The 21,703-nt window shown below is 41.6% G+C and overlaps 3 protein-coding genes across 7 annotated transcripts; 1 reads left to right on the top strand and 2 right to left on the bottom strand.

Annotated features, from left to right (window-relative positions):
• Window positions 1-176: 176 nt before the first annotated feature.
• Window positions 177-3,585, bottom strand: catip (ciliogenesis associated TTC17 interacting protein). The gene is made up of 9 exons (XM_088396621.1): window positions 3,241-3,585; window positions 2,553-2,738; window positions 2,354-2,409; window positions 2,180-2,266; window positions 1,727-1,894; window positions 1,121-1,245; window positions 824-900; window positions 676-743; window positions 177-457 (listed from the first exon to the last, which is right to left on the bottom strand). Exons 1-9 carry the CDS (start codon window positions 3,356-3,358, stop codon window positions 290-292), a joined length of 1,053 nt encoding a protein of 350 aa, XP_088252747.1. The 5' UTR covers window positions 3,359-3,585; the 3' UTR covers window positions 177-289.
• On the top strand, window positions 3,578-7,167 carry LOC148387907 (granulocyte-macrophage colony-stimulating factor receptor subunit alpha-like). Of its 3 annotated transcripts, XM_088396620.1 has the most exons (11): window positions 3,578-3,596; window positions 4,092-4,144; window positions 4,553-4,626; window positions 4,854-4,903; window positions 4,998-5,152; window positions 5,249-5,424; window positions 5,690-5,823; window positions 5,913-6,057; window positions 6,621-6,726; window positions 6,868-6,955; window positions 7,070-7,167. In XM_088396620.1, exons 3-11 carry the CDS (start codon window positions 4,560-4,562, stop codon window positions 7,142-7,144), a joined length of 996 nt encoding a protein of 331 aa, XP_088252746.1. In that variant the 5' UTR covers window positions 3,578-3,596; window positions 4,092-4,144; window positions 4,553-4,559; the 3' UTR covers window positions 7,145-7,167. The 3 variants fall into 3 exon arrangements, with proteins under 3 accessions (XP_088252746.1, XP_088252744.1, XP_088252745.1); XM_088396618.1 differs by lacking the exon at window positions 3,578-3,596 and having other exon boundaries at window positions 4,014-4,144; XM_088396619.1 differs by lacking the exon at window positions 3,578-3,596 and having other exon boundaries at window positions 4,073-4,144; window positions 6,874-6,955.
• On the bottom strand, window positions 4,130-10,374 carry LOC148387908 (uncharacterized protein CXorf38 homolog). Of its 3 annotated transcripts, none has more exons than XR_015862636.1 (7): window positions 10,126-10,374; window positions 9,716-9,880; window positions 9,340-9,474; window positions 8,973-9,122; window positions 8,716-8,892; window positions 8,335-8,506; window positions 4,130-4,875 (listed from the first exon to the last, which is right to left on the bottom strand). XR_015862636.1 is itself a non-coding variant. In XM_088396625.1 (7 exons), exons 1-7 carry the CDS (start codon window positions 10,327-10,329, stop codon window positions 8,387-8,389), a joined length of 921 nt encoding a protein of 306 aa, XP_088252751.1. In that variant the 5' UTR covers window positions 10,330-10,374; the 3' UTR covers window positions 6,765-8,386. The 3 variants fall into 3 exon arrangements, 2 of the variants coding, with proteins under 2 accessions (XP_088252751.1, XP_088252748.1); XM_088396625.1 differs by lacking the exon at window positions 4,130-4,875 and having other exon boundaries at window positions 6,765-8,506; window positions 9,716-9,786; window positions 9,817-9,880; XM_088396622.1 differs by lacking the exon at window positions 4,130-4,875 and having other exon boundaries at window positions 6,765-8,506; window positions 10,126-10,373.
• Between the last annotated feature and the right edge of the window lie 11,329 nt (window positions 10,375-21,703).

Genomic DNA, 21,703 nt, shown 5'->3' on the forward strand with positions numbered 1-21,703 from the left:
GAACCTTTATTTTATTGTATCTTTAAACACTGTACATTGTACTTTTAAATGTTTTTTGTATTCTTAAACACTTTAGTAAACATTTTAAAGTCAAACAGATTTTCATGAACATTCTTTATTTCAATAAATAGGGAAATAAAGAAAATAAATGAGTAAATATACACAACATCCACACAAGACTTTTATGAACCTTTATTGTAGTTTTATACACTCGATTGTTTTTTAAATAATTTTTGTATCTTTAAACACTTTTGAAAAATGTTTGTGAGAATGTGAGATTTCAGTGTGATCAGCTATCTTGGCTCGTGTCCGAGGTGAAGGGGAGGAAGTATTCTCTGGCAAACTGGAAGACATCATTTGGTTTCTTGAGTAGTAAAAATTGCAGGAAGTCAGAAATGAGCGCACGGATTTCTGGGTGTGCTTTTAAGTATGACGCATGATCAGCCTTCAGCTCCTCCTGTAAAACACATAACAAGAATGTTCAGATTAATTTGGAAGAATTACCAAGGCCTATCAAAAATATACTGTCACAGTATTAAGTCTCAACATAAGAGTTGGAAAATTATAAATGACCCTCTTAAAACAATACCTACATTTTGATAGTGAGAGTCAGGGACGGACATACAGTCATTTAACAACATATCATTTTTGACATTCTGACATTTCTCTTCTTACCTTTCTGTCCAAGAACTTTGAACGCATTTGTATATCTTCTTCCCACACCAGGGGCATTTTGTGATAAGCTATTAGACAACAAACATACTTATAAACACAGTCCATTATGTGATCGAATTAGTACACTGTGCAATATAGGTGTGAATACCTTCCTCTTTCTGTGATGGCAACTGCAGTAGTTTCATCACAACTGGAGAGCCCACCTGCAATCTGCTAGCAAGATGCCTAAACAAACAATTATCTCCACTATACTTGATGACTTTAGGTGTGTTTTTTTTTTTTTTTTGGTCACGGGAAGAGTGCACAAGTCACAAGTGCATGATTTATAGATGTGGTGAGGCCTATTATGATCTATTATCAGATGGGATCACCCCCTTTGCTTGACAAAATGTGCAATTTAGATATCATTTAATATTTTATTCTGCGTTGATGCAATGAATCTTACCCATCAGGTAAAAAGTAACACTGCCATGTCGTAGGGCTTTCATCCACAGAATGAACAATTCTCTCCACTCCAAAGACCTCCACAGTCTCCCCCTCAATCTCCATCTGTTCCTCTTCGAGTCCTCGCTGATCAGACACAAACGTAAGATCACAATGGGAAAAAACCTCACTTGAATTTGCTTAACCTTCATGTCTTGAATGTGGGAGGAAGCGGGATTACAGAGAGAACCAACGTATGATCAGGGAGAACATGGACTGCACACTGGATGGTCAGAGAGGAGATTTGAAGAGGCAGACGGGCCTCGAGTCATCTAGGAAAGAGTGACCCCTAGTGGGCACAAAGGGGAACGGATGAAACTGTTTGGAACATGTCAACATTTCCGTTTCTGCTCTTTCTCTTTCTCTTTCGCTCTCGTCGAGTTGGCGAGCCAACATTAAGATGACACAACAGATGCTAACCGTCAGCAGAGCCAATAAAGTGTGAACAACTTGTGGTTTTGTAATTGTTGGCTAGAGCTCCAATTTTCACAACCCAATGGTATCTAAATATATATTTAGCCCTACAGAACGTGAAACCAAGTCAATCTGCAGTTTTTCAATCACTCACAAAGGTCGTCCATCTGATGCGTAATTTCTGGTCAAAAGAGATGAAATTCATATGCTCTGGGACTTTCTTCCTCAACACGATAAGACGCATGAGCAAGAAGTTGGAACCCTCCGTTACAAGGCCTCTGAGGGCATCCATGGAATATGAAACACTGTCTCTTGTCACCTCCTGGACAAACACACACATAAAGAAAGACATGCACAAAGTATCTTACAGTCAACTGGAACTTGAGTTTTATTATTGCGCTGGACAAGTCATGTATTTGGTTCCTGGGCCTTGAGTTGGGATTTACCTGACTGAATCCACCTCATAATAGCATGACTGTCATGTCAAAATGATAGAAACCATCAACAGTACAATATAACACGTACATCATCTGCAGCACAGATACATTCTGATCCCAAGTTTACCGAATAACATTTTTCCCTTGGTGGCATGTAAGTTGTAACTCACCTTTCCATCAGTGGTGACTTTATCAATGCTCATTTGTCCGTCACATTGCACCATGTGACACCGCTTGTCCAAAATGTGGTCATCGAGCTAAAAAGAGGTGCAAGTCATTAAAAGTATGATACAGGAGCTATGCCCTAAATGTGTGTGCTGTATGTAACACACTCCGTGACTTGCCTTGACATACTCGTGGTGGTCCTCCTCCAGCACCTCGAGGTCAGCAGTTAGGTAGGCTAACATGGAATAGAAAAACACATGAGACTGCAATCGGAAGCATTGCATCCAATTGAGAGAAGATGCTTATGTGTCTGTCCATGGTTATTCAGTCTGCCACATTTCTTTTGATGTACAGGCTAGTTTTATGAGGTCGGTTCACCTGTCACCGTTGTTCCACACGGGGAGTTGTCGATGGCCCCCTGGCTTTGAGCATGAACCAGCAGACATGGTTGATGGGCTCTGTGGGCAAACTCCACTGACACGCAGAACCTCCCGATGTCTCGACCCCCTTCTGACATGGTCACCAGAGAGTCCGCAAACACACATTTTGACAGCTCCACAGGCTCTGGCAAAGATAAGATGGTAACTTTAAACACTTTTGTCTTGAACAGCAAAAAACAAAATGATGACAAACTCGACCAAGATATCATCATGATGTCTTCAGGAACAATGTCCATACACTTGTTTAGGGATACTTATTTAAGTTTAACGTGCAATTGATTTGAATTGAATCATTTTCTATTTTCGTCAACAATACAAGAAAGCTATACCAATGAAGTCATGCTAAAAATGCTGATTTATTTGATCAGATGGTTGGTCATCTATAAGGAGGGATGGGAAATTTGACATGACAGTGCGCAAGGGCTGCTACTGAATTTCTATTCATTCTTTTCTTTTCTTTTCTTTTCTTATACTTTGCAGGTTATTTGAAATCTCATTCTAAATCTGGCCGTGTCTGGTCGTGGTTTGAGTGTTTCAGTACTCCAGGCGCCAAAAACAGGTGGTCGTGCCCTCTCTCAGGCGTGTGCATAACTTTTGTATAAACGGTAGCTCGCCCATGGACTCACCAATGAGGGACAGGAACGTGATCGCTTCTTCGGAGACCTCCATCTCAGCATCGTCCTTGGCTCGCTTGGTCTCCTCCAAGGGGTAATCTGGACTTTCCACCTCATCGGGCGCCTCCATTATCGTCCTGTGTTGAAAACAGACGTTCCACCCGTGGTGGGAAATATCAAACGCCGCATAAACTGGGTGACAAGACGGACAAGCGCTACGACACACCGATTGTGGTCAACATTGTGTGCAGGTCTTTTGGGCTTCTCTTCTCCGCTGGAAAGCCTCTTTTATGTTTCAGAGAACAGACGACAGACGAGTTGTCAAGCGTTGTCACGGCAACCGGGGATCGAGTGCCGTAAAGCTGCGTGTAAGTGGGCAGGCCAATTTTCAAATAACCGACTTGACGCTCAACAAACTACTTCATCGTTTTTGTAAAATTTTATTTGATATTTTATTTCATTATCATCCATCCATAAATTGTATATATGTAAATCTCTTTTGCCTCGCTTCACACCGACCTTATTTGTGAGAGAATGTTTTCCAAACATGCAGAAATGACTGGAAAAAAAACCCCATCTGTCCATTTTCACATACTGGGTGTGCCAACACGTTAGTCCATATCATCTGAATCGTGAATTACATATCAATCCGAAATAAGATGATGTAGACAAGTTAGTCTAAATGATCAAACTTTGTTAATGGGAATTTGATCACATACTAGGTGTTAGGTTTACATGTTTGCATGGTTAATTTTTTTGTACCACATTCAAATACTGTACTTGTAAAAATGTTGAACTCCAGAAACAGGCGGTTCCCTGAAGCTCATGAACGGCTTGTGACATCATACTTCTTCTTTCCTCAGAAATGTGTCATTGTCTTCAGACAGAGAGCAAAGGAATATCAACAAAGTGGGAGGTAAGAACTTTTTCTTAAGTTATCTTTATATTTTCACATTTAAAAAGGCAATGAAGGATATTTGCCATACGTCCTTATTTATCACCGCTTGAGGAGTTAAGTCAAATGACTGTTGACAAAGCTGTATTGTTTTTGAACAATGCAAGATGGGAGTATTTGTTTGTGTCACTTGAACCAACATTTGACGGTAACAGGAAGGCTATAGCAGCTCAAATGTCTATCGAAATACCTTTGGATTTATCAAGCAGTTTACCAAATGACAGCTTTTTTTTTTTGTAAACACAAAGAGGAAGTTTGAAAAGACAGGAAACTATTTTGCATTGGCTAATAACAGTATGTCTTGAGTCTTATGAACGGCTATTCTTTTTCTTTGCTTGCTTATGTTTGTTTGCATGTGTGCACTTGCAGGCTAGCAATGAAGGTGTGTCCGCTTCATCCACTAGTTTGCTGCAGTCTGCTGATTCTATGGGCCTTTCAAAGTGGTAGATAACGTTTGATCACTTGTAAAACGGTCACAAAATATGCGCATTCATGCACACGCACGCACGCACACACAAAATCATTTAATGGTGGTTACCATCCCGGAGTCAATTCACCATTATGGCCTCACTGCCAGAAGAAAGGGACAGCAATTTAAACAGTAATCCCCGTGGTGAAAATCCAAAAATACAAAGTTCATCTGATGTACTGCATCCGTATTCCTTTTCAGCGGAGACCACCAACGTGGAAGTCTGTCAGGATGAAAAATCCATCGACAATGTATGAAACACATGCTTGAACTTCCAAGTTCCTATTCTGTGCAAATCCAAGTTGCTTACATTTGCCCCCCCCCCCCCCCCCCCCCTTCCTCCAGCTCCAACTGTTGAGTTCCTCATTGCATGAGCATAACTTTATGGATATTGAAGAGAATAATAACTTTAACTGCTCCCTTTATCCAACAAATCTACTCAACTGCTCGTGGATCTTCCCCACTTTAGATAAGGAGTCTCAACTTTATGTTCATATCAGGTTTGTATTTCTATTATTTGAACTTTACTCAATGGTGTAATGAACATGAATCAAAATGTTGACACCTTTGCATTTTGTATCTGATTTTCCTTGCAGCATTTGTGATAATAACCGCACAGTTATGCCCCTTCATCTTATATCAAAACAACATTCTGGATCAACGTGCATTGCTCTGAAGCAATACGAGTGGTTGTATGTGATCGTTCAATTCAATGTGTCCCTGCACCATCAATGGGCCGTCTACAGCTATGTGTACGACACTGAAATGATGGGTAATAGACAATGTGTTTCAATTCTGCTTTTTGAAAACAATTTCAAAAATATAGTATGATTTAGGAAATTATGACAAATTAGTTTTATTCTGAAAAATCTGTTCTAAATACAATAATCGCAAAACTGCTAACTAGGTACTGATTCATTGTTTTATGTGCGAAAAATAAAAGTCTAAACTTTTGTGAGGAGGTATTTACATTGATGATGTATTCAAGTGAGTTGTTCCTGGATGAAACTGTTTTTATTTTTTTATTGTCTTGACAGAGGTCTTACCTCCACCTGGAAACATTTCTGCTTCAGTCAAAGATAAAGACCTAGTGGTGACCTGGGACAAGCCCCGCGGACGTGCTAACTACCGCTCCTTGTGCTTTGAATACCAGTTGGCTGTGGGCAACCAGGTAAATTATACTGTACTCGAAATAATATTCCCGACATAAAATACACACTATACTGTATGTTTAAATTGCTGTGATTCATTGGTGAACAGGAACAAACACAAATCCAATGTTGCGAGCTGTCACATACAATGCCGAATGCCAATCTAGCTTCCACCTACAGTGTGAAAGTCAGAACCAGGAAAAGGTCTAGTTGTTTAGGGTCACAATTATGGAGCGACTGGAGTGACACTATCAGTGAGTATCAAGTCATTCTACCTTAAAATATTATTTATACACCTTACCGGGGGGGTGGTCTGATTTCATTCAAGGTGTATTGAATTCTGAACACATTTTCAACACTATACAGGACTGTCTCAGAAAATTAGAATATTGTGATAAAGCTCTTTATTTTCTGTCATGCAATTAAAAAAACAAAAATGTCATCCATTCTGGATTCATTACAAATCAACTGAATTATTGCAAGCCTTTTATTATTTTAATACTGCTGATTATGGCATTTTTGAGTTTTCTTAAGCTGTATGTATCAGCAATATTAAAATGATAAAGGCTTGCAATATTTCAGTTGATTTGTAATGAATCCAGAATGGATGACATTTTTGGTTTTTTAATTGCATTACAGAAAATAAAGAACTTCATCACAATATTCAGATTTTCCGAGACAGCCCTGTACAACCTTAGTGGTGTCTGATTTTGAAGTCGCACTGTATTTTCTTGTTTTCATTTTCCAGTCTACTAAATGTAATCAGCTCAGTTCAGAGTGCAGTTAACGCTTTTTTCTTTTTCCCCTCTCTTCACAGTAATACAACAGTCTTTTTACACATTCAACATCGCGATAATCGTCGCAATCGCACTTGGACTACCTATGATCCTTCTGACTCTGCTGTTGTTGGTCCGCAATCACAGGTACTGTGTCTTGGTTTTAAAGTGTGACTCTGAAATGATTTGCCTGGCCTGATTGTTTTTCTCACTTCTCGACTGAAAAACGTATTTATTTGTTTGGAAATTCACGTAACGCGCGTAAGCACTTACACTTTTTTTTTTGTTTTTTAGGGTGGCACAGGTTCTGTATCCCACAATTCCTCGTCCCCCATTAAAGTACAAACATTTTCTGGAGGAAAACAACGCATTCAATGTAAGGATATGGCTACGCTTGTTCGCACTTGTTGCACAATGAATCCCTCCACACATGTAATAATCAAGAAAATAACTGTTGTTTTTTTCTTCATTAAAATATTCTTTTTTACAGTTTTATCATCCTTCTCCATCTGTGAAATATGAAGAGGAGATTACAGTGGTGGAGGATGCAGAGAAAAGTCATTAAAGTTAATGGCATGAATCAAACAATTATTATGACAGTACTCATTTTTCTGCTTAATTTAACGGAATACTTTTGGATTTTAAATGAAATTACATTTTTAAAAGGGAATCAGGCCCGTTCAGACAGGCTTGTCTTCAGTCTGGAAATATAACGATACTCGAAATGCTAAGCACCTTATTAGAACAAAACATCAAATGACTCCAAAGAGAGGAACTAGTGTCATATTGATGGGCCAAAACATACTAGTGTTCCAGATGTGAAGGACAAACTGCAAGATCATTTACAACTTGATATGCCCAGAGGGGTAACTAATGGAGCGAGCATCGTCAAAGTGACATGTTGGCAAACACGAGATGCGCAGCAGAGACAACGCAGTACACAACACTGACACTGTCAGATCAATTATGAGCGTCACAAAGTCAAATGTCCTTCTGTAATAATAAATGGCATATTTTCCTAGATTCTGTTTTGCTAAAACACCGCGGTGTTCTGTCGTCATACCAGCAATAAGAAATGACAGTACTGTATTTCCAAGGTCAAGCGGTTGGTGATACCGAGACATTATTAGTCAAAATGATTTAAAGCAGCGACGTCTCTTTTATAATCCTGTCAGCAGAGATTTTTTTTTGGGTCCTGATACTCGTTTGTAATTTGACACAACCAACAGACAGAAGACCAGTGATGGATGCCCTTGTACTGCGTTATTCTTCTCGTGTTCTCTTTGTCCACTTGATGAATGCGCTCTTCGCCAACAACATGACATCAAAACACACATTGTCGATGAACTCTTGTACTAGAGATCATTGAACTACTTTGTAAAAGAATATCAGGCACTATTTGCCCAGTGTTTCTCAAATTTGATTGTGCCAAGGAACATATAACATCAGAGAAAAAAAAAAAAATCAGGATATATAGGTTATATTTTCCTTGTGATCACCTGATGACCACCAGCCTAAAAATGGATGGATTATATGTGCCAATATTTGGCCACATTTTCTTACAATGAATGCATTTTACAAAAAGGACACTTTTCCAGCATATCTTTTGCTTTGGATTTTAGCGTTACTTCCATCATTCAAATTCAAGAATGTACCTAAAATACATTTCATAAACTATGACCGTTAGGCTTTAAGTTCTTCCAAGCACATACTGCGCTTGCCCAATTCCCAATTAGAACTAAAGTACATACAAACCCAATTTAGAGATTGTCGGACAATCGGACGTCTCATCATCCCTGGCAGTTTGTCAAATCTTCTTCCGTCCACCCCCCAACGTGCTGATGGCTTGCAGCTCTGGAGAAACCATCGCACTCAGATCTTTATTTTTCTGTAGGAAATCTTCCAGCATCTTCAGCTGATTGGAATGCTGGGAAAAGAAATAGGAGTGGCTATGATTATTCATATCCGATATATATATTTAAGAAAATATGATTCTGGAGCGCAAACTACCCACAGTACTGAATTTGAGTTGTTTCAAACATTTGCAGGACACGAAAATCAAAATCCCCACGAAAGCCATGTAGAAATGAAACTTTCACGATTGAGCTATGCTGAATTCCGATTGACTTTTCTCACCATTGTTTCACCTTCAGCCATCTGCTGCAACTCCCGCAGCATCTCTCGTATCAAGTCAGCCTCCCATTTGGTGATTAATTCAGGGGTTACATCGTCAAACATAGAATCAGTATGTAGTTCCTCGCCACTATAGTCCACAGCGTCAGTCAAAGATATTGACAAGTCAACACCCAGCATCTGAAACCGAACATTGTTAGGTGTTGAGCGTAACACTCGTTATCATTGCTAGAGTGTTGCCCAAATGCAAACATGCTCACCCAAGTTATCTTCTTTTCAGCCAATTGCATCCCGCTTACTTCGCTGAACAGCCGCACAAAATGTTGCAGTGCAACCTTGAACTTTTTCATCCATTCATCCGGTACATGTTGGTCAGCAGAATGCATGAGATAATTCCTGTATCTGATCAGCTGCAACACACGTACACAACACAACCAATTGTTGAGACAGTATCTAAACAACTTTCACAACATTAATCGGTGTACACGACGCAGCTCCAGTTTTGCACATAAATGGAACGAAAAGAAATGGAACACGCAAGAATGTATCATTTTAGAGTGGCACTTTACATTGGGTTTCATAAAACATGAAAAAAAAATCCAAGTGCTATTTATTACGGCTGCTAACCTCTCTCACACGAGATGAACTTTCATACGAGTTTACAGAGGCAAAGCAGTCACAGAAGTTGATGAGGTTGAGCAGAGCAGAAGGATCACACTGATCTGCTGAAGTCACACAGCGCTGACCTCGTGGCATGTAAGCCTGGAAAGACATATGGCAAAAGAATAGTATTGGTTAGTAGAAGAATACTATTTATATCTAGGAGAGCAACATGTGGTAAAAGCAAAGCAGTTACAAAAAAATAAATAAATAAAAAGTGCTTCCGTTAGATAGCAAAATAGACCATAAATCATTTTACACATCAGATCAAGGTCATTGGAATCAGGTCGTGTAAAGTCAAAGTCAAAGTCAACTTCTGCTATGTTCCTTAAATGTTGTGTACCTTAGCCAACTCCCAGTGGCATGTCCTCCACACAGAAGGACTGCAGTTGTCCCAGTTGAGATTGGAATCAGGTTGTCTGAGGTGGTTGACATTGGAATCAGGTTGTCTGAGGTGGTTGAGAATCTCAGACCTCCACTCTGAACACGGGCGACATGCCCTGGAAAGCTGCACAAGTGTTTTACATGATTTCAATTGTAAAAGTAACTACGCACAAATACATTCATAATGTACTAAGGTAGATTCTGCAGTGATCTGTACTTCACCTGAATAATCAATAGTCCACGTTCGAGCAAGCCATAGAGCTCGACTAGTAAACATAGAGCGCCAGAGCACTTTGACTAAGTCTATTGAAAACTTTCCCTTTGTCTAGGACTCCGCTAAAAGTAACAAAAGAGAAAGTGTTTTCACACCTTAATGTCCCCGGACTGGCATGATCGTTGGCATTGTTCACGGAGAGAAGGCTTCTTACGGAGCAAATCTCGGTGAAAACGTTGCATCTGCTCATTGGTGAAGTGATGGAGAACGTCTTTCAGGATATACAGACAACGTCCTGCTTTGAGCCAGTTTGTGTATTCTCTGTCGTTGAGACGCGCTACAAGGTCTTCTTCCCACATTCTGTCTTCCGCTTTCTTCGAATAAACCCCTTTGCAAAATGTACGAGGATGAAGAAAATAAGCTCCGCCCCCTCACCTGCAGTTACGCATCTCGTCGGTAGACAGCACTCCTGACCACCTTTGCACTATGAAAACAGAATTCACAGCGCCGTTGAAGCTTACATTTTTTGTTTGTATACAAAAGCAATCATCTTAAAACTAAATCGCAATTATTATGTTGAATTGTATTGTTTCGTATAAGATGCGCAGGTCAACCTGCACAGTTCAGTAGTGAGACGAGGTAAAACACACTACTCGGGTAGAAGTATATATACTTGTGTTAAAAAACAAAACAATGATGGTCATGTAAGAATAATTTGATCCAGTAAGCGTGGGAACAGTCTGGCCTTGCAGGTCACACTTTGGACACAATTGTAAATCTAGTGAGGATATGAATGTTCTTCAATGTCGCTTAGCCTTGGTCTTACATATCATATTTGTGGCGCCATTATAAATCATGTTTTTCAAGTCACATAACACTGTTAAAGTATGCTGTTTCTTACACACATGAAGAAACGTGAATTCCCGACCAATCGGAAGCAGGGCGGCTTTAAAGTGTTCCATTTGAGTCTGTTTCCCTCTGGATGCGGGACAATTCTGTGACTCCTTTTTTGTCCAATAAACCCATTTGTGATCAGCTCAGGCCTGGTTCAAGTGTTTCTAGTCTGCAAGTCAATTTCTTGCAAAGCTTCGAATGCGTTTATCGAACCTAAAATCACACAAAAGGAGAGAGCGCAGACATTCCATGTTGCACATATTCTGATCATTTGTAAGCCCTAACCAATTTCCTTAGCATTGAGTCTGGCTTGTCAGGCTAATGCGAAATCGCCTAAACTATTCTTCCAGTAAATCATTATCTATTCTTCCTGAGCTCGGGAGTGTTCGAGCTACGAACAGGTCAGGGACACGAGAGCGGAATTTGTTATTGTGTGTGTTCCGTTGTGTTTACGCAGTTGTATTCACAGAGAAGTAAGGGCAATGAACTGCAGTCCTTTTTTCAAGGTAGTAAGTCAAACTCATTTTTTTCGCAGGCCGCATTGTAGACATAGCTTCTTTCGGAGGGCCATTATGACTGTCGACCAAAATAAATGCATGAGCACCTCATATTATAAACAGTAAAAGCCACAAAACAAACTGACAAATAACTCGTTTTCAAATCAAACTGGTCAAATATTTAGAAAAATACGGAGGTATTATTAAAAGTGAAGACAATTTGCAATTCTAGTAATAACACACGAATTTGATGCGCAATTTGTCTTCGCGGGCCACATCAAATGATGTGGCGGGCCGTATCTGGCCCCCGGCCGGCCGGCCGGGCCTTGACTTTGACACCGGTGTAGTAAGTGACCGGCCAGATATGTAAGGTAAAAATGGGCCTGGAAATCTTTTATTCCTCCTGGGTACAAATTTGAATCGCAAGTGTTGAAGCTTTAGTGGGTCTTTGATTTGATTGTTGCGGCCCGATAAACCGGATCCTTGTCATCACCGTGACTGGAACGATGCCAAAAAAAAAAAGCAAGAAAGGTAAGAACCTTTGATCGCTGTATCTGATTTAAATAATAACAGAAGGCACCGTTTAAACATATTCCCCTTAAATTATGAAAATGAAAAGACATTTGTGATGTATCACATAATTTTAGCGCTACATGAAAATTTAATGAGTCTTTTAGGATGCACCGGGAAAAACAAATACCCCTCTATCTTTGTAATTGGATCTCTAAGGATTTGAAGATAGTTAAAGTAGATTAGATGCCTCGGAGTGTGTTTATGTGAGCAATTGAGGGCGTGTATGCATATGAGTGCTGTTCTGGGATCATAGGTAGGCTGTATATATATTGTGTGCATGTATTAGTGAGAGAGAGAACGAGAGAAAGAGAGAGAGAAAGAGAGAGAGAGAGAGAGAGAGACAGAGAGAGACAGAGAGCGAGAGAGAGCGAGAGAGAGCGAGAGACAGAGAGAGAGACAGAGAGAGAGACAGAGAGAGAGAGAGAGAGAGAGAGACAGAGAGAGAGAGAGAGAGAGAGGTGTATGTGTGCCCAGCAGTCCCATCGTCCCAGCAGGGTGTTTCTTAAGCAGACGAGATCAAAGCCACATTAGTATTCTGAAATAAATCACAATGTTCAGTCCTCACTGCGCGGGTCCCCAAACACACATGCACGCACACACCCGACCATCCCTCCCTCCCTTCAAAAGAGAGTGCCACCCCACCCTTTTCCTCCATCCAATACACCCCCGGCCCCCCACCCCAAGTGGCTGTCAGAGCTATCTGCCTGCTGAATCCTTTGTTACATCCTTTCACTTTTCACCTACCAGCACGAGCCTCCTTCCTTCTGCAATCTAGTCTAAAACGCTTTGTCAAAGGAAGCCACTGGCAAAAAAAGTAGTCAGAAATCTGTTTTTTGACAAGTATATCCTCAGGAAGATACCTCCGCGTCTCTCATGGCATCTCATTTTGCTCTGTCTCCCTCCTGAACTTACCTGAGCAAAATCGGCATTACAGGTTTTTGTGACTCTTCACAAAGGTATTTGGAAATTTAGCAGGACCTCTCCTTGCTGTTTTTGCCAATGGCACAAGATACACAAGTGTGGGTAATAGATAGACTGCAGGAGCGGAAGGAGCTCATCTAGGCCCCAAAATTAGAATGGGAAGAACATACATGCCCTGTGAAGAATGCTGACAGTTGCAATATCTGTGACATTCCGTGAGTCTTTGTGCTTACTTGTCCTTGTGCGGGCATTTGCATGTGTGTGTGTGTGTGTGTGTGTGCGCATGTGGGCACGTGCGTGGGATGGCTAAGTTTGGGACAATGTGTCCATGCATGTAGTTATTTACGTACGTGCATGTTTTCATACGAATGCGTGTGTGTGTGTGTGTGTCATTTTGATAGCCACCCACATGAATATGTAGATCAGTTTTAGGGAGCGTATGTGCTCAGCATTAAAGCCTACTCTCCACTGCTGACCCAATTTCACAGTGCACTTTGTGTGTGTGTGTGTGCACGACAAGCTTGGAAAAATTGTGCGGTTTCAGACGGAGGAGTGCGAGTGGGTGTTTATGTTTGTGAGGTGGCCTATGAGTGTTTGTTGTGTTTATGAAAGGGAAAAAAACAACAACAAGCAAGGATTACCCACCACACAGTTTACGTATGCGAGGACCCGCATGACTGAAGGATTGGAATGCTAATGTATCCTCATCTTGGACCCGAACATTGTTTTTCTCCAGATTTACATGATTATCTTGCATATACTATGTATATTGTTTAGCCAAGTGCGTCTCTTCATGTACATACTTTTCAATTTGTAAAACAACAGTCGACCTTTTTGGTATATGCTATTAATTAAAGCTGTCCTGGTTTTGTCAAAAATATTCAACAATGTATAAATTACCTTGGAGTTAATTGCATGGGGCAGTTTTTCTATCAGCAGCACATGATGTCAAGTAAGCAGAAAAAGCAGAAGGTTCTTGCAGTATTTCAAGCCACCAGTAGATGGCAATATGGAGTGGCAGGAGGTCTGCAGTCGGCTGAGCTGAGGTAATGACTGCTCTATTGTTCCCAGTTTCATCTTCACACCTTCCAGCCTCTCTTTGTGCCTTTGCATCTAAATTCCCCCTTACGGACTTCAAAGGGTAGAAAGGAATAAGGTGAATTAATTTGTCCCCATATTTCATGCAGAGGTATTGCATTGGAAATAAATTTTAATTGCTTCTACTGAGAGTATATACAAAAGCAATGAATGCGCTTCCAAAAGAATAAAACAATGCAAGAATGCAAGAATAAATGGATGAAATCAATTCAGAATATATTGAAAACAATTTGCGGAAAGGACAACACACAGCTCACTCGGTCGGGCCTTACCGAGCTCTGGCGCTGAGTGCAGCAAACTCTGGCAGACATTCCTCGGCATCTTTAACCCTCAACCCAGAAGGCCCGACGCACTGAACTCTGTGAAATAGATCAATGAGAGGATTATGGCAGGACCGAGATGCCACAACGGCTCTGTGCTGAGGGAAGAAGATTGAGACGCTTGTCTTTGATCATGTGCTGGTGCATCGAGAGGCGCTGCTCGTGATGATAATGATGATGATGATGCCGAGGACCTTTGCAGAGCCCAATTGGGACGGGGCCAGGCTATTGCTGTCCAATGCCACGAGTAGAAAAAGGCTGCTCTGTGCAGGCTGCAACGGGACAAACACATTTAGTCAGATGGATTAAATGTTCTTTTTTTTAAAAAAAAAATCTGAGAAGCAATGCAGCGTGTGTGTGTGTGTGTGTGTGTGTGTGTGTGCTCCAGTTGTTTCCTCCATCACATTAGATCCAGCTGAACACCTCTGTCCTCCTTCAAGGACAAACCCTCCCTGTTCCAGCTCCTCCATCCCTTAGCTTCTGTTTCTTTCTCTCTCGCTCTCTCTCTCTCCCTCTCTCTCTCTCTCCCTCTCTCTCTGTCTCTCGCTCTCTCTCTTTCTAATACATGCAATATATATACAGCCTACCAATCACTCTTTTTCTAACACACACGCGCATGCACGTACACACACTTCAGATGCATTCTGACATTCTGTGACAGGCCATGGTGTTGGAAGATGACTGCTGACATTCTGGACAGTAAAACACTTTAGGTGGAGCGTATGTGTGTGTGTGCGCACGTGTGTGTGTGTGTGTCTGTGTATTTTATCCGAGTTCACTCATAATGACAGGCTGGTGATAAAGTTCAATTCATGAATTTGCTGTTTGCCTTTTGATGAAGCTTGATGGTGATGATAATTGGATGAGGTCAATAATCTCTTAATTAGTGCTAAATGGGAATTAGATTAGGCCTTTGTTCATTTCGCAAACAGCTCCAGTTAACCAGATTATCGCTGCGTGGATTAGGTCCGGGACGAGGATGAAACGATGGACGTCGCTTTCAGGTCAAAGCCACGCTGACCATATTTGCAAATAGGAATAGATTGGACGGCTGCTTTCAAACGACCCATTCTACAAGTCAACATACTCCAATGTCAGATTAGTGTTCGAGTTCCATTGGAGTCAAAACTTGGGTGTCAAACTCAAGGTCCGAGGGTCAGATCCGGCCCGTCACGTCATTTTATGTGGCCCGTGGAAGCAAACCTTGTGTGTCAACTTCCATGTTAAATTGTCAACCAAGATGTCTATGTAGTATATGAGAAGAATAAACATTTGCAAGGTTTCACACACATATGTCTTTCTTCAGAAAACTAAATAGGCAATAATGTGACATTCCCTGTGAGGTAAGCCATGATTGGTCAAAAGTTGTCATGCTATTTTGATGACCTCAACTACCGTCATTGGACTTCCACACACACACACCTTCTTCCACGCCTGCTTTGTAATGCATTATAACTAACATTTAGACTTCTCCCCTTTCCCTCATTTTCCTCTCTCGAACACTCTTTGCTGGCTGGCTTTGCCCTTTCTCTCATCATCATCATCATCATCATCATCATCATCACCATCCACCTCCTCCTCCTCATCATCTTCCCCGCCTTCCTTCGCTCTACCCCCCGTCTCTTGTGCCGCCCAGCGTGGGTGGCTGAGTTTAATGAATTCTCTTTTCTCTCTGCAGCCATCCACTGATTTCTGATTGTGAAGAGGTGTGCCGCGAGCATGTGTCTTGCAGTGAGACACACGAACGCACACACACACACACACACACACACACTGCATGAACACACACGGCATTTGGTTTTATAAGTCTGAATAGAGCTCCGTGCTTGGGTTCCGTTTTCCTCTGAAAAGTAGAAAGTCACTGATTGTCAGCTTTCAAACAGTTGTGCTCCTGGATGTGTCTGTTGTTGTCAACAGCGTTGTTTGCCTCCACTTGTTAGTGAAGCAAGCTATTGTCCTCTGCCTCTTATGTCTTCCTAATGCACAAGAAAATGTTCGAATCGGCTCCCAACCCATTATTGAAGATTTATTATATTCTCTTTAAAAGAGGGATTGTTGTGGCAATCACGTAATAAAGGCAGAAGTAAAATGTTCATTTTATGCATGAAAGAGGAGCGGTTGTGTCAAACAGCTTGCAGGGTGTGCAACAAATGCAAAGTCTTGTGATTAGCAGAATGCCAGAGGGGGCACTTATAGAAGACTCAAGATCACATAAAAATTTGTTGACAATTACGGCATAGAGGAATAACCTTGGATAATGGGTCAAATTCTACTTCACACCGTTTGAAGACAAATACATTATTCACCGATTACATCCTGCAGTCTCTTCTGGTAAATTCCCACTACAGCTCTTTTTCAAATAACACGCACCAAACTCAAAAAAGGACCTAATTATTTATTATTAATGTCACGACGCGTCCCCGGTCACTCCATTGTGTGTACATTTTGTCATAGTTTCCGTTTGCGTGTCTGTGCTCGCCCCTCCCCTCCTTTGTGCCCATGATCAGCGTAATCACCCTCACCTACCTCTCGGTGCATGTCTCGTATTTAAGTCCTGTCTGCGTGTCACTCCCTGTCGGATTATTCTTGTTTCTCGTCTCTTGTCGCCAGTCTCTGTCTTTGTTCCTGTTAGTTTCTGTTCCCTTTCATCCTCCATTCCAACTCCCTTTTCCCTTCAATAAACCAAGCTGGTCCAAGCTGTATTTGGTCGGCCTGCTCCATTCTGATCCGTGACAATTGAGGGACCACTGAAAGTCAACCAACCAACCAACCAACCAACCAACCAACCAACCAACCAACCAACCAACCAACCAACCAACCAACCAACCAACCAACCAACCAACCAACCAACCCAACCCCAACCCAACCCCAACCAAACCCAACCAAACCCCACCAAACCCCACCAAACCCACCAACCCCACCAACCCCACCCACTCACCCACTCACCCACCCACCCACCCACCCACCCACCCACTCACTCACTCACTCACTCACTCACTCACTCACTCACTCACTCACTCACTCACTCACTCACTCACTCACTCACTCACTCACTCACTCACTCACTCACTCACTCAACTCACTCAACTCACTCACTCACTCCATTTTGCTTCTGCCATCATCAATGAAAAGTGTCTCCAAATGTTTCTGTTGTCGCAGCTACGTTTGTTGTTTCCTTCTTTCCCATCTGATGCCTGTTCAGTAAATCTGTGTTTTATTTCTCGATCAGGACAGTGCAAAATGTAGTATTACGCAAGCAAAACCAAAATTGGGAAAAATAGCTAGCTAGCATAGACATCCAGCACTACAGTGAATAATCAGCAACATAATTGCTAGGGTACAAATCACAAGTGGTCCAATACTTTTGCTCACATGCAAAAAAACCCCACAAAGGTTCCAAGGTCTATGTTATAAATAAAATCTAAGGCTCTCTTCGTAAAACCCAAATGTTTTGAGTTTACGACAAAAATAAAAGACTGCTCCTATATATTTGGAGCCAGGCAGTAATATCCACGCCCACAATCACTGAGTGAGACTCCATGCCAAATGTTTTTCTACTGCTCTTGACTGTTGCCCCATTATTTTTTGCCTATATGCACCATAAAGGATGTCTGAGGTGATGAAAGCTTCAGTTGATAAAGCAATTGCATCAAGCATTCTCTCTTGACCTTGGCAACAGGATTTTCCACTGCTTATTTCTTCTTATGGGCTATTGCCTAGTGGAAGAAGAAGAAGCTCAAGTTTGCGATCGAACCGCAGATGAGATGTGACTTTTCACCGTATGAGGTCATTTTTGCTGAGGCATTTCTTTGTTCACTGACAGTATTCTGCTTTTTAAAACGGTGAAATTGCTAATCTTTGTGATTCAACACAAATGCCAAGGATAGGGAGCATTCGCGGAAGAAAGCCACTGTTATTATTGACTTCAAGTTTAGAGCATTCAACTGTGCCATTTTCTGCTTCTCTTCATTCTGCAAATGCATGCAAAGTATTCGCATATCGTTTCCCCGAGTCAGCGACTTGACTAAGTTGAACATTTCCCTCCAGACACATTCATTGATGCAAGTGTACATTTTCTTTAAATCCTACTTGGGCAGGTGCAGCCAGGAGCATGATTTGTAACACCAAAATGAGTTTGGTCAGCATTGTGTGCAAACCTGAAGCATCCGCCGCACAAATGCTCATAAAAAGCGTCATTGTGAAACCACCAGCTTGCGGTTAAACCTGTGAGACGGAAAATTATTTCTAACGTACAAATGAATGTTGTAATGACTTTGAGGGAGAGGGCGGCATTTTCAGGATTAATTACAATATTCTCTGCAGTACGTATGTACAACAAACATGATGATTATAAGGGCCATGCCTTGATGGATAAGTGAATGCATTTTCAATCAAGAAAAGGGAGCCAAGATTGTTTGCCGAGTAGCACTAAGCAAAATCAAATACAGTGGAAGCTTTCAATTTGACCACAATTCATCCCAATCCCAGACACTGATTGAGCTCACTTTTACTCAGTCTTAAAGACACTCATCATCTCGAGTGAAGAAAATGTGGCGCAAATGTGACATTACCAAGCACGGCATGTCCATCCAAAAGTGAAGAAAAGAAAACTATTCAGGGAGCCTGCCTAGAGCAACATTAAAAGGGGCTGCAGTAAATCAGAAAGCAAGTATGGCTGTGTAGGATGTCATGATTTCGTACATACAGTACGCCTGGGCAAAACTAACCTCACAAACATTCCACACTTCTGAGGTTAGGAAATCTGGCCACGAAAAAACATGCAGCAGGCCACAAATGCCCCCCAGCCGAATTTTGCTGCAGTCAATCTGCGCTCAAAAGAAAACGGTCTCTTTTCTAATTCAAATACAAAAATGAAAAAAACATCACGCCCTAAATCCAAACAGCAAATCTGGATCATCTCTCCATCTGGCCAGGTGTTGCCGCTCTCCTTGCCGCAAATTCGCTGTCACAGCTTTAACGAGGGGGAGAATCAGTTTAATCGGATCATTGTCTACGCGATTAAAACATATTCAGTCATTCTCTGCGCTCGCTGCTTTGCTGTCCTCCTGATTAGAGACATTGTGGCCCAAACTGACAAATAACCCAACAGTTGTCGTTAGGACACATGCTCACAATGCTCGGAGGTACGACACATGTAGGCAACGCGCGCGCGCACACACACAGACACACACGCACACACACACACACACAGACACACAGACAGACAAAACCACGTCAACCCTCGTGTACAGCCCCCCTGTGGTATGGTAATGAGCTGCTAATCTCTCTGGTTTACACAGCCAGAATGTGTGTAGGTGTGTGCGTGTGCCACTGTGTGTGTGTGTGTGCACATTAAGGTGCATTGTGCAAAAGCCTGAGGTATTCTCTTAGGCCGTCATCCTTCTGCTCTCACTTGCGCACAGGCTGTCAACACATTACGCCGCCTGTGTGTGTATGTGTGAGCGAAAGAGAGAAACACACAAAGACAGATCGAGGGAAAAAGAAAGTGGAAACTCAGTAACATTGTGTCAAGGCCAGAGAGCGAGGACAGAGATCAAGTCGCAGTGTTATTTTCCTTTTACGTGAAAACTTTTCCCATCACAGTTGAAAATCCACTCACTCACTTTCTTTCTTTTTTTTTTTTTGCGTTGCTGATGCCACACCGATACTGGTGTACGTGTGTTTATTTCCTATAGTGGAGCCACATTGCTAATGAATCCCTGGGAGAAGCCTGAGGCCATTTGCAAAATCTCACGGATTAAAAACAAGGCTGAATGCAACCTTGTGTGCATGTTGAACGTGTGTTTTGAGAGCGGTCATTTTTTAAGGTTGACTTAAATATTTCACCCGTCTGTCTCCAGTTATCATCGTGTAGCATCTAAAATACTATGTGTATCGCTAAAATATTAGTTTTTTTTCTTAGAGTACTTTTTTTTTTTTTTTTCCTTCTAGCTTTTCATCACTCCAAGCTGTAAAGACACAGGGAGCTTTTTCTTTTTCTGTCTTTGAGCAGATTGCTATTGTGATTTGTCGGCTGCTAAGCTAAAAAGAGCCGAACTTGATAGGATGGTGCCTGAAGGGACACTCGAGATCAGGGCCAGTCTCAGGTTCTTTTGTCACTCTCGTCAGTTCATATTTTGCTTTGAACAAAGCGTTCCGTGGTGGCACTGCACTTGAGTTTTGTATTTTTGCTTTGTTGTATCCAAATGAAAAATCCCAAAAAATATCCATAAAGGAGATTAGTCTTTACGTTTTCCTTTGCATTGCTTTCTCCCCTTGTGAAACATTTTACTTTGCCCTTTATGATGTTTTGCTGATCTGGTCAGTACACTTTTGGAAATGTCATCATACAGTAATGATAGTTACAAAACTGTATGTTGGACACATAAATATTGGACCTGGTGATGTCATTTAATTTATATTATTAAATCTTTTCCTGGAAATATATTTTACATATACGTATGTATTTTCTATTTTAATCATCTTTATTTGGTGCAGATTTTTCTTATTAAATCATAATTGTTTTGCATTTATTTTTTTATTTAATATTTATTTATTATTTTTTAATCATCTGTATTTTATTTGCTGCTCTAAGAAAAAACATGACCATCAATCAAACCACCTGATCTTCACCTCCTTTTCTGCGTCACAATGTTTGCTTGGGTCATCGCAACGAATCCTACTCAAATTATCATTCAAGTTATGGCAAAACACTGGAGAGCTCAAGTGATGGATGGAGACAGAGGAGTGAGGGTGGAATGAGGCGAGGAGAAGGATGAGATTGTGGCAGTGTGGGGAGAAGGAGGAGGGAAGGGGCGAAATGGGAGGCAGGGATGGAGAGTTGGAGAGTGATAAATTGCTTTGAACTTTAATGGATGTCTCAGAAGCTCCTCCAGTGATGTGTCCGGACAATACACAACATTACAGGCGCACGTGAGGTCTGATTGTAGCTGACAGCGAAAGCCGACTGTCCCCATCGACCTCCAACACACGCACACACGCACACACGCACACACACACACACACACACACACACGTGCTGTACATAGGCTTGCAATTCTACACAGATACCCAAACATGTTGCAAAATAATGATCTAACTAGAAAGCTGCTCTGAGAGTGAAGAAAGACAACAATCTTGGGGTCGAATGGGAGACACAAGAGGAGGACTGAGGGGCGGAAGATGGCTAGAGAAAGAGGAGCCATATGCTCGGGTTTTGGCTTGGGACAAATCAAATGTTGCCTTGCCTTTACAATGGTTAACTACACACAAATGAATCACTAATGGTGCATTCAGTCACAATGGCAAAGTCAGTCTCGCTCACACACACAAGGAGCAATAAATGCAGACAAAGGTTGGACAGGAGGAGTGGGAAGTATTCAGCCATGTGTGTGTGTGTGTGTGTGTGTGGATGGGTGGGGGCGGGCGCC

This window comes from Syngnathus floridae, chromosome 14 (assembly GCF_059516105.1).
Source record: "Syngnathus floridae isolate MCC-2025c chromosome 14, RoL_Sflo_1.0, whole genome shotgun sequence".
In the NCBI taxonomy this organism is placed as follows: domain Eukaryota; kingdom Metazoa; phylum Chordata; class Actinopteri; order Syngnathiformes; family Syngnathidae; genus Syngnathus; species Syngnathus floridae.

Excerpts from the sequence above, each read along its gene's own strand:
- catip (XM_088396621.1), bottom strand. The coding sequence starts at position 3,358 with ATGGAGGCGCCCGATGAGGTGGAAAGTCCAGATTACCCCTTGGAGGAG. Across the intron at positions 2,739-3,240 it reads CACGTTCCTGTCCCTCATTG|AGCCTGTGGAGCTGTCAAAA; the intron begins GTGAGTCCATGG and ends TATCTTTGCCAG. Across the intron at positions 1,246-1,726 it reads GCATCAGATGGACGACCTTT|CGAGGACTCGAAGAGGAACA; the intron begins GTGAGTGATTGA and ends GTGTCTGATCAG.
- LOC148387907 (XM_088396618.1), top strand. The coding sequence starts at position 4,017 with ATGTTGAACTCCAGAAACAGGCGGTTCCCTGAAGCTCATGAACGGCTT. Across the intron at positions 4,627-4,853 it reads TCTATGGGCCTTTCAAAGTG|CGGAGACCACCAACGTGGAA; the intron begins GTAGATAACGTT and ends ATTCCTTTTCAG. Across the intron at positions 5,824-5,912 it reads AGTTGGCTGTGGGCAACCAG|GAACAAACACAAATCCAATG; the intron begins GTAAATTATACT and ends ATTGGTGAACAG.
- LOC148387908 (XM_088396622.1), bottom strand. The coding sequence starts at position 10,329 with ATGTGGGAAGAAGACCTTGTAGCGCGTCTCAACGACAGAGAATACACA. Across the intron at positions 9,475-9,715 it reads GCCACTGGGAGTTGGCTAAG|GCTTACATGCCACGAGGTCA; the intron begins GTACACAACATT and ends ATGTCTTTCCAG. Across the intron at positions 9,123-9,339 it reads GTTCATCTCGTGTGAGAGAG|CTGATCAGATACAGGAATTA; the intron begins GTTAGCAGCCGT and ends CGTGTGTTGCAG.